The sequence below is a fragment of the Erpetoichthys calabaricus genome, chromosome 7, assembly GCF_900747795.2.
Source record: "Erpetoichthys calabaricus chromosome 7, fErpCal1.3, whole genome shotgun sequence".
Taxonomy (NCBI): Eukaryota; Metazoa; Chordata; class Cladistia; order Polypteriformes; family Polypteridae; genus Erpetoichthys; species Erpetoichthys calabaricus.
Genome location: NC_041400.2, coordinates 40,279,778 through 40,291,815, shown reverse-complemented (window position 1 = coordinate 40,291,815; position 12,038 = coordinate 40,279,778). Strand labels below are relative to the sequence as shown.

General features: G+C 38.9%; 1 protein-coding gene across 1 annotated transcript in view; it reads right to left on the bottom strand.

The window, feature by feature from the left end:
* The window catches only part of LOC114654332 (receptor-type tyrosine-protein phosphatase F-like), a 121,940-nt gene that overhangs the window by 29,393 nt on the left and 80,509 nt on the right, over positions 1-12,038 (bottom strand). The window contains exons 15-18 of the mRNA XM_028804816.2: positions 10,684-10,820; positions 6,446-6,533; positions 3,362-3,438; positions 1,879-1,915 (exon numbers count right to left, since the gene is read on the bottom strand). Of these exons, the coding sequence (XP_028660649.1) occupies positions 1,879-1,915; positions 3,362-3,438; positions 6,446-6,533; positions 10,684-10,820 (339 nt within the window). The remainder of the gene's footprint in view (positions 1-1,878; positions 1,916-3,361; positions 3,439-6,445; positions 6,534-10,683; positions 10,821-12,038) is intronic.

Sequence of the window (12,038 nt, the reverse complement as noted above, 5' to 3'; positions counted from 1 at the left end):
TCATTATCATTATTAAAACTGTAGGACTAAGAGGGCAATCAGTCTTTATTTTATTTAGCACCTTTTACTCAAACCTACCATATGCTGACAGTAAAACTCAAATCAAATAAATATATGTGGATTTGATTGTGAAAATATTTGCACGTCAAAAAACAGGAAATGCAATATGAGTGTAGTAAAGTAATTTGATTATATTATTTAGGAACCAGACATTGCTGCAAATTTCCTCTTTACGTTGGCAAAAGTATGTTTTATGTACTGTATGTGTACCCACACCATGCGAAAACTGGATGTAGTGCTCTGCCGGTCAGTTAATGGCTTCCAGCACAGTGGGCACAATGGAGTGAGGCTGGGCTGAGATATTCCAGACGTGTCGGACAATTCACTGAAAAGTGACAACAGGTAGGCTGCATAAACTGGCGAAAAACAAAAAAGTTCTTCATTGCAAAAGTTCTATGCATCATTGGCCCTCTAAAAATTGAACTAAAATAGTCTGTACATCATATTCATCACTTTTAAGGTTTAATATATTTGTCATTTCAATGCACATTATAATAACGACCCAATGATGTCAATTATTACATATGTGAGTCATCATTTCCCAGTTTATCTGAAATGTTGCATACACAGCGCATACAATTGCAGTAAAATTACACAAGATTTGCATGAAGTTTCCTTTTATAAATCTCGAGGTTTGGGTGTAAAGTTCCATATGCACATTATAACACAAATGTCAACAGTTTGTATATATTCCAGTATGGAAAATAACTGTTTCATTCTGTTTTAAATAATAAGACATTATTTACAATAGTTCATTAACTATATTATAAAATGCTACTCTGTGTGTGTGTGTCCAGATCCTCCAAGCAATATGATTGGTTAGTTTTGTTTTGGTGACTCAGTCAGACGCAATTGAGAGATGAAGTGCCTGGCAAGTGAGGTTAAGAGACATAAAGATTTCAAAGAAAAGCATAGGAAGAATATTGAGGGGGGCGGTGCGGTGGTGCAGTGGTAGCGCTGCTGTCTCGCAGTTAGGAGACCCAGGTTTGCTTCCCGGGTCCTCCCTGCGTGGAGTTTGCATGTTTTCCCCGTGTCTGCGTGGGTTTCCTCCGGGTGCTCCAGTTTCCTCCCACAGTCCAAAGACATGCAGGTTAAGTGCATTGGCGATCCTAAAGTGTGCTTGGTGTGTGGGTGTGTGTGTGTGTGTGCCCTGCGGTGGGCTGGTGCCCTGCCCAGGGTTTGTTTCCTGCCTTGCACCCTGTGTTGGCTGGGATTGGCTCCAGCAGACCCCCATGACCCTGTAGTTAGGAAATAGTGGTTTGGATAATAGTTGGATGGATATTTATCACTGGTTTTATGGATTGTTTATTTATTTAAAGAGTAATTTGATGCACTGCACTTTTGAACACTGTTTGGGATTGATTTAAATAAAAACACAGTCCTTTTTTGCAGCAACCCCTTGCTGAATGTGTGTTTCCTCATTTGCTCGGCTCATCTTGGTTCATGACTATAGATGGTTCAGTGATGAATATATATATGTATATTATAATAATATAATTATTCATTCATTCATTTATTCACACAGAATTGCCAGCCACACTCACATACAATTCTTTATACTTTATCAAGTTAGAATCACCAGCCAGCACATTTAGAGGATCTGAGAGAAGCCGGTACACTCTGGGAAAGGATCCACATAGATACGGGCAGAACATACAAACTGAACACAGTGATGAGGCAGGAATTTCAGCCTGAGACAATTTTGAACTCTTACAGTCAAAATGATTTTTCTCAAAATGTATAATATAATACACCTTTTTGAATTTATTTGCAGAAAAGAGGAGTATTTTATGAAACTTCTTAATGATGGCAACATACCTTGTGTAGCAATGTAGCATCTTGATTTATTGAATCCCTGAGAGATTTCAAAAAGACAGAAAAAGAAAAACATCACATTCTTTTAAACCACCTAATAAGTGCACTCCTTGATATTTTAATCAAAGGATTTGTATTTCCAAAGGAAATTAAACTATTAGATTTTTCTGAAGAAGATAAGAACATCTGGCACATAATGTATCTTGAAAGGTCAATCTGCATATTGCATTTTTACTTATTCTGCCAGCAGATCTACAAACAACAATTCAATTCAAGTTAGTTTTGCCTCTAATGCAGGTGTAGAGTGCTGTTACAAGTTCTCAGGTAAAATGCAAGTATATATTTTACAAATGACTAAATTCAGAATTAGAACACACAAAGACACAGATGGGTGGCGCAGTGGTAGCGCTGCTGCCTCATAGTAAGGAGATCGGGGTCCACGTCTTGGGACCTCCATGTGTGGAGTCTGCATGTTTTCCCTGCCTCTATGTGGGTTTCCTCCCATATTCCAAAGACATATAAGTTGGGTGGATTGCACCACTAAATTGACCCTAGTGTGTGTATGTGTGTGTGTGTATTCACCCTGTGATTGACTGGCATCCTATCCAGGGGTTGATCTTGCCTTTTACCCTGTACTTTCTGGGATAGGCTCCAGCTTCCCAGCAACCCTGTTCAGAATTAAGCAGGCTTAGAAAGCAGTATGGTATAGAAATGGAAAGACACAGATTTATTAAAGAACACAGAAAGCAAAGCAAAAACCGATTAATATAAATGGAAATCAACAATATGTATCCATCAGCACCAGCAAAGCTGCTCCGTTTTGTTAGTATTAACTGGGAAGTAGCCTGATTGGTGGAAATCATTATCCAAAATTGACTTCCAGGCATTATCAACACAAGGCTAGATCTGTAGATGAGCTTCTGTTTGTCTTCTGCAAATATTCATACTGTATGTTAAGTCACAGAAACTCCCCAGAATCTGTGTGGGTGAATGTACAGACTACAGAGGGGATAATCAGAAAAGGTCTAGTACGAGTGAGTGCATACGTGTGTAATATGAAGGTGTAACATCTCAGTAAGGGTGGGTTTAAGCCTTATGCCTAATGCATGTCTCTCTGTGATTTAATAATGAAAAAAGCAGGTCTAAAAAATAGATGAAAGGCTTGAAATTGTTGTAACGTAATATAGAATTCTCAAACCTGCTTAGTCCAATTTACTGTCAGGGGAAAGATAAAACCTAACACTTGGAACAAGGCATGGTAAAGTTCCAGACAGTGTTCTAGGACATCACAAAAGAACAAACATACATTTAATATCATGGTATACATTTAGAGCATACTGCACATGCACATTTCTCATTTTGGAAAATTTTCTTTCTACTCTGAGTAAAATATAAAAAAGCCATTAAAACACCAAATTTGAGCATTCGAGTGACAATCGTATAAATCAAGTGCATGCATTTCACCTTAACGATAATTGGTACTTACCTGAATGTAACTTGCATTGATGTAGTCATTCTCTTCTTTGCCAGGAGGCTGATGTAATATGACCCGAGAATAATCATCTGAAAATAAAGAATGGAACTTGATTACAGGGGTTCAGGAAATGGATGAATGGATATTACAAGGTAGACCCCTTTGGATGGAGTGGGTAACCGGAAACCTGAACAAAGATTAGAGGCCTCATTAAAACTGACAATAAGTACCTAAAGGTTACAGATGTTAGTGGGTTTAATAAAACTTGCACGGAGCCTCACACACTAACTCCTGAAGACACCATGCACGTTAGTTTCCCCATATTTATATCCCCATTGAGCACAATATGTATAGATGTAACAAAAACTGTTAAATACATACTCTTATAATGTATAGTTGTTCAAGGAAGTACTTGGGTCCACAGCTCTCTACCAGCTACTTACCCACCTTTCTGTTGGCATACTAAGGTCTGTAGTCATCTAATACATAATTACTTAGCCACATTATTCCTATAATAAGCTTCTCTAACATAATGGAGTCCATCCACATCCTACCCCTCTATTCCTGGCACCTCCTTGCCTGCCACACAGCCTATCTCAGTATATACTGTATACAGTATATAATTTTGCAATACTTTATGAGGTTTAGTCAAAATTAACAAGCCTGCAATTTATTTTTGTCTGATACAAGGAACAATCCACTTCCTAGAAACCGTGCAAAGATGCACAGTTTAAATAACGGGATGTCTAAGAATCTCTGGTGGCAGAGAAGGAGTTAGTAAAGAGGCAGTTAAAAAATAGATGGTTCATAATGAGGAAACTGAACTTTTCCATTTTGGCAAGCCAGCATGTTGCTTTCAGCATGAAAAAAAATACAGCTTAACGGTGATAGTGTTGGGGATGTAACTTTCCAAAATAGTGCTTGCTTCCATCACCTTCCATGATCCACCTAATGCTCAGTAGATGTTGCTGATATTCTTTTTCCTACATCCTATTATGGAGGTGGTCAATTATCAATAAAAAAATCCTTATACTGTACTTGATTATGTATTCAAAAGACATACTGTATGTAGCATGTCCTGGGTGATTATCCACAGATGGGCTTGTGAGGATTGAGTTTTTATTTTAAAAACGTTTTCTGCCTACCAGTCAGCCACTCAGCAGATGAGCCCCCTTTTCTTTCTACTATGTCACTTTGTCAATCACTTTGCTTTCCCGAGGTTGCCACAACTATTCTTATTCCTATCACATTTCTGCTCTTCTATTTCTTTCTGCCATGTCACCCTTTCAGTCAGTTTGTCTGTTACTTTGCTGTACGAAATCCACAAGTGTGGGTCATTTTCCTGAGTTTTCAGCCACCTCAAATTGTTTGTAATACCAGTACATATCAAGTCATAGACTTTCGATCAAGACCGAGATCAAGGATGTAGCCCTAGAAGTTTTCAAATAATTGTAAGACAGATGAATAAACCTTAGCATTAGATAGATAGATAGATAGATAGATAGATAGATAGATAGATAGATAGATAGATAGATAGATAGATAGATAGATAGATAGATAGATAGATAGATAGATAGATAGATAGATAGATAGATAGATAGATAGATAGATAGATAGATAGATAGATAGATAGATAGAATTCACGGGAAAAGGCTTGGCACTAATGACACACTATTAGGCAGTGAAGAAAATTCAGACTGGTATAAGATGGAAATACAAGGATGCATAAGATGAAGTTGATGGAAGCTGAAGTATAAAAAACTAAGAGTGTTGAGGTACAAAAATGAGGAGTGCAGCAAATACTTCCAGTTGTCTTGTAAGCATTCTTAAACAATTCCATAATACATTACAAGCAATAATAAAAAAATCAAGTTTTGAAAAACTTTCTAGCCAATTCTTAATTCTTCTTAGACTATATGTCAAATTGGCCATATGTCAGTCAAAAAGTGTACAAGCCATTGCAGTTGAGGCTTTGTGGGTCTGGTGTGGATCACTGATATGCATATTTCAACTTCTAGTATGGAGCAGCCCAAACTGATCTTTGAGTATCTGTGTCCATGTAAGGAAAGGCCTGAAAGCAATAAAATTAGCCATGTGAAGCAGTTCCAACCAAGACAAACCTTAAAGAGTCCCCCAAGAGTCAGAAAGCAAATGAGACCCAAGGATATCATAAAAATACCAATAATAATGAAAGACAATAACAAAGACACTAACATTAACATCTCTGAGGATCTCAATTGGACCTGCCATGTCACAGACCTGGTGAGGAAAGCCCAGCAGCGTTTGTATTTTATGAGAAGGCTGTGACTTGCAGAATAAAACTTTCATTGTACTGAGTACATATCACAATAAAGTTGAATTTGAAGTTGAAACTGCCACCTCTGCAGCTCCACCACTGCTTCTCCATCTACTAAGTCCCTTTGGCCTGAGCATGTGGTTGCCGGTAGAGCTCCCCTGACTCATGGAGCTGTGAAAAAGTGTGGCAGATCAAGTTGCCACTGATCCCAGGTAAGCAAAGTGAAGCAGGGCTGGTGGTAAGACTTGACAAGCAAAGGAAGAGGCAGAATGCAGAGATGTTACAGAGCAGCAGTGGAGAGAGAGAGAGTCTCAAAAACGAGATCCAGAAGTAGAACATCATTTGCATCATCAGCTCAGTGAAGGAAGACAGCTAAGAGACTACTGCAACTCCAAACTTGGAGATTCGCGTGCCCACACCTCATGGACAGATCACCACATGGATGAGCAGCGTTTAACATCCCCCCTCTATTGCATGCCAGTGCAGCACTTGACATTCCTGCTGTGTCATCTGATAGTGCAGCGTTTGGTTGATGTGGCCCTCAGCTGTGAGTAGATACACACACACACTCACGCACACACACGCACACACACACACACACACAATATATATAAATATTTATAACCACAAACATGCAGCTTCATGGGTACTGGGTTCAAATCCTAGCCTATATTGAGTTTGTGCGTTTTTTCCTCTTGAATTTGAGTTTAACAGTTTTGTTGCATTTACCGTGTAGAATAAAAAGATACCACTTATTTTTGAGAAGAGAATGAAGCATGTAGCAAAAGAAGCAGACTTACAAGGTACAATTTTGGCGTATCTGTTTTTTTTACTGTTGGCCTCTTTGACTGCCACACTGCAGGGAAAGGAGTATTTAATTGGAATCTCCTGAAAAAAATAAAGAAAACAAGCAAGGAATCATATACAGTAATTAAAAATAATCATTTATTGTTGTGGGTTACATTGGCACAGGTTAATCTCTCATAATGAAAAGTTTATTTACACCCCTAAAGGGATACAAAATTTCATTGGACTCTTTGCTTAGTGTGATTTTTGTTTTGAGGCCTTGCGGCTAATGAACTGGGTGGGAAATTGCTGGCTGCTGGTTCAATCTCCACCTCTGACTCATTCTGGGGTTTTAAATGAAACAGTTAACTTCTGGGCGGCACGGTGGCGCAGTGGGTTCGCTTCTCGGGTCTTCCCTGCATGGAGTTTCCATGTTCTCCCCGTGTCTGCATGGGTTTGTCTCCGGGTGCTCCGGTTTCCTCCCACAGTCCAAAGACATGCACGTTAGGTTCATTGGCGATCATAAATTGTCCCTAGTGTGTGTGTGCCCTGCGATGGGCTGGTGCCCTGCCCAGGGTTTGTTTCCTGCCTTGCCTTGCACTCTGTGTTGGTTGGGATTGGCTCAGTTAACTTCTTTGTGCTTCAGTTTCGAAAAATATGATATTTTAACCATGAACCTAGAAAGCATTTTAAGGAATTGTTCACTATAAAGTGAAAAGGTTGTTAGTTTATCTATGGGCTCCTTAAACTATGAGTGTAGATTTGCCAAGGGGGTGATGTGACTCTTCTATTTCACATAAACTGAACTGTCTGTCCTGCAGGAAAAAACTTTGTCCCCAGTAAACCAATTTTATTAGAATTTGGTAATCCTATTAGTCAAAAAAATTCTGAAATATCTTAAATATAGCAATCTGAAAAAAACTTCCAAAGTATTGGTGAACTTTTAAAACCATCTAGCATTAAACATAGAAACATTCTGTTTGGTTAATTTACTGTTTGAAATTGACCTTGAAGGAGGTTGTTTCAATCTGTACATCTTTCTCTTTTACTCATCTGATAGCCACTCCTGGTGGCAAAATAGACTCCTCAATCCAAATTATTTAAATGCAGCGTGAAGCAAAACCATCAGTTATGTTTTGCAAACAGTTTCACAAAATTGAGGCTAAAATGTTCTTCCTGTGCAGTTATACCAGGCTCACTTTTTTGGGGTTTTTAAAAGTTTTTAGTGGTAAAATTAAGTAACATTTGTCCCTATACCCTTTACCTCACTTTTTCTGTAGGATTGTATAACATAGTACGTAATCTGCAGCATGCCAATAAACTCACTCATTCCATGCGAAGACGCACCATAATGTACCATCAAGAATATTACTGTGTTTTCTTAGCAGTAAAACACATTGTGCAGGAGCTCGTCTCTTGTCATTACTTATTAACCATCTTTTTCTGCTTCTTGATTTGTACAAATGAGCCTAAGGATATGCACACTTCAAGTGCTATGTACAGTCTCCAGGCAACTTATTGATCACCAAGATTGTCATCATAATTGGCAATGTGGGCATTGTGTACTATGAGAACAATGTATCACGGCTCTGCAAATTGTCAACATGTGAAAGGGAAGGCTTTTTAGCTAAAGAACTTTACTTAAACACTAAATGATAGGTGGACACATGTGGAATTAACACAGTGTCAGAAGAATGGACAAGAGACATAAAAAAGGTTTGGGGCAGCCACCCGTGTATAATGCTCTGGCTGCAAAAGGGTTAAATTCTGAGGAGTTGTGTCTGGGCCAAAGTCCAAAACAGAACTGAATACATGTGGCAAAGATGGCGGCTTTAAAGGCCTGGACCAGAAGTGATGTCATTGGGACAGGAAGTGACATCCTTGTTGGAGCCGGAACCGGAATGACATCATCACGGGTACCGGAACTGGAAGTGACGTCATCACGGGCACCAGAACCCTGTGGGATTTCCTGTGAATGGTCTGCAGAAGATTGAGAGAAAGAGTCAGTGCACCTCGCCACCCCCTGGTCAGGCATGGAATTGTCGCTATTCAGACCCTTTAGCTGTCTCCCATGCGCATGTGTGTGACAAGAGGAAAATGATTCCAGACAAGGATTAAGGACTTGTTATCCTGTATCAATGGTGCAGATTTCACTGGTTGCAAAACACCGTTTGGTTTGCAAAATTTAGTTTCCATGCACATTCAGTTGTACATGAATTTCTGGCTCATCAGGATAGCAGCAGAGTCACGTGTGGTTGATCTTGCTGATTTATAAAGTGAGTTAAATGATCTTTGTAACAGTGATATTTAAAAAAAGTCACTTAACTTATCTCAAATGAATGAATGAGGAAAGGTGCTCCCTAAATGTGGCTCTATGGGCTGAATACACATCACATAGTCACTACTCATAGTCACCGCTTATACATTAAAAACAACTCCCAGTTACAGTACATTATCTGCAGATTATAATGATTCAGTATTTCACACTGGAAAGCAACATATCCATATTGGTCAATGTTAATTCTTTAAGAAATATCAGGTACAATTAGTCTCAAGCTACATTCACACTGCAAGCCTCACTGCTCAATTCCGATTTTTGCACATATCGGATTAGGCCTCTTGACAGTTTACATTCATAAGTGCAAGTGACTTGTATCTAATTGTAATGTGAGTGCATCTGTTCCCTGAAACAGCACACATATGCACATTGATATGTTTGTGCACGAGTCATCTGCGTCACTAACATTAAAAAAAGTTATATTTCTGAGACGACTTGTTGTGTTAAAACCGACAAAATGGACACACTAGTAACTAGTGTATGCATCACATTTTATTCTGGAGTATGGCAAAATGCTGTGGTTCATCAGCAATACATGATTAGGTCAAGAAGGCAAACAAAAAAGCCAGACAGCTAGCTTTTTTCTTTTTTCACAGCTATTGTTGGCACTGCTGCATCAAGAGATGTGAGGGTACAAAAAAAGGAGCTAGCAATGATGGGACCGTGACTGCTGTCACATCTGTAGCTCTCCTCTATTGTTGTTTCACCACACCTTCCAGTGCTGGCTGATGACGATAACTCTTAGCCCATGTGCATAGGAAAAAAGAACTGGCTGTTCTCAGTCATATTACATAGTCACAAATCGGATATATAGCCAATCGAAGACCATATAAGAAAGTGACTCAAATTTGATTTGAAAAGATCAGATTTCTGTGTTCACACAGCTTTAAAAACATCAGATTTGTGTCACGCTAAGGCAAAAAATCAGATTTGAGTCACTTCAGCCTGGAAATGTGAACGCAGCCATAGACCTTCCACATCCAATAACTAACCTTGCTGACCTTATTTAGGCAAATAATCTCTTTGACTCATCTCACATCACCAAAATCAAATTCTCTAGATAGATAGACAGATTCTGCTGATTTCAAGGGAAAGTGCAGTGTTACAACAATACAGAAACAAAAGAGAATACATTAAATAAATTAAATAAACAGGTTCATAATTAATTTAAAATGGGATTAAAGTGGTGAAAAACATTATCTATTATATCTAATGATAGCTGACAATAAAGGTCTGAAATAACACTGTGTGGAGCACCATGCTAGAATCAGCCTTTTGACCAGGGGGCCATGCAGAAAACTGGAGACATTGCTTATGATAGCTGACATCTTAGCTAACAAGCTTTTCCCTGTTGCTGCCTCCTGAGACTTGGGTTTAGTCAACAGAGAAGAGGTAGCATTTCTGAATAACTTATTAAGCACAATGACATCTTCTATTCTAATACTACTGTTAAACCTGCATTATTATCACACTTTAATTTAATATTGTTCTTTATCAGTATGCTGCTGCTGGAGTATGTGAATTTCCCCTTGGGATTAATAATCTATCTATCTATCTATCTATCTATCTATCTATCTATCTATCTATCTATCTATCTATCTATCTATCTATCTATCTATCTATCTATCTATCTATCTATCTATCTATCTATCTATCTATCTATCTATCTATCTATCTATCTATCTATCTATCTATCTATCTATCTATCTATCTATCTATCTATCTATCTATCTATCTATCTATCTATCTATCTATCTACTGTTCTAACATGCCATTGTGTAAAAGACCAAAATCGCAACTGCTTAATTCTGGAACTTTCCATGTCATCTGAGGTTAGACTGGAGTTAATTAAACAGGCTGAAAATGTTTTGCATCAATTTCTGGCAATGTACCAAGGTGCTTTTTGTGGCTTACAGTATATTCCTTAGCTACCCATGCGCTGTCCCCATCATCATCTTCATTGTCATCCCCATAGTTATTGCACTCCTCATACCACATCTTCTTCATATTGATGATGTGTGCTAGCAGGTCCTTAACAGGGATTACTGAACCTGTAGGAGACAGAAGTGAATTCATTCAATCTTTGGGTTATGTATTTAATGTTTGTGTATTCATTTGCTTCACTTGAGCCATATAGTATGTGCCCTACAGTATGTGATTCACTGTTGCTTAATCAGATTTAGATTTATTTATTATTTCTTGGCAAAAATTCACCACTATCTTTTTCTTTTAATTTTCTCTGTTTAATTACTTTTAGAAGAATACATCACAATACATATGCTACAAAACAAATGAGCAAACAGTAAGTAATGCAGTATTGCATATCAGATTCAAATGCAACACCATCATGAAGCCGTGTGGGTAACTAACACTTTCTCTCTTTCCTCCCCTGCAGACCTACAGAAAGAAATCCTGTGAGATGACATCACTTCCAGTCCTGGCTCCATTGGACACACCCCCTTCTTGTCTCACCACTATATAATCACCATTTTTGTTCATTGTTTTCGATTCATTCCATTCTTGAGCTCCATCCATCATTTTTGGTGGTTATTCCACAATATATATATATATATATATATATATATATATATATGTATACGAGGGTTGTCCAGGTTCCGCGCGGAATTTTATTGTTTGTCAAGTGTCAGCCTGTCGAAACCTGTTCTGCTGTGTAGAGGGATTATTCAAGTGGTTGCATGTTTTTGTTCAGATGTTTTGCTCCCTCTCTTCCTTCAGAATGAACACGAGAAGCATACGAAATGAGAGTGCGCAGCCGGCGCTAGCGGCGAAGCTCCCAACTCCATGCGTGCGTGACTTTCGAGTGATGATTTTTTACGACTTTTCTGATGGTTTAATCCGCTCGGTGGAACGCACCATGTTTTCCATCTTTTTCAACATCGATGGCATTGTCACGTCAATTCCGCTGATGGAGAGGAAAACTGTGACCTCTGAGTGGTACACCACTCAGTGCCTGCCTGACGTTTTTTTCTGCGATGGCTAGAGGCCGGTCCAAGAACTTGCGAAGGCACTTTTTACATCATGACAATGCGCCAGGCCACACAGCTAATGCGACGAAGCATTTCATTGAAGACAGTGGTGTCAACATTTTGAACCCGCCACCCTACTCACCTGATCTTGCACCATGTGACTTTTGGCTCTTCCCGAAGGTGACAGAACCCCTGCGAGGCCACAACTTCAAAACTCAAGAGGAACTGATTGCAGCTGTCAAAGAACAGCTGGACAACCTCCCAAAGACAGCCTTTCGCGAG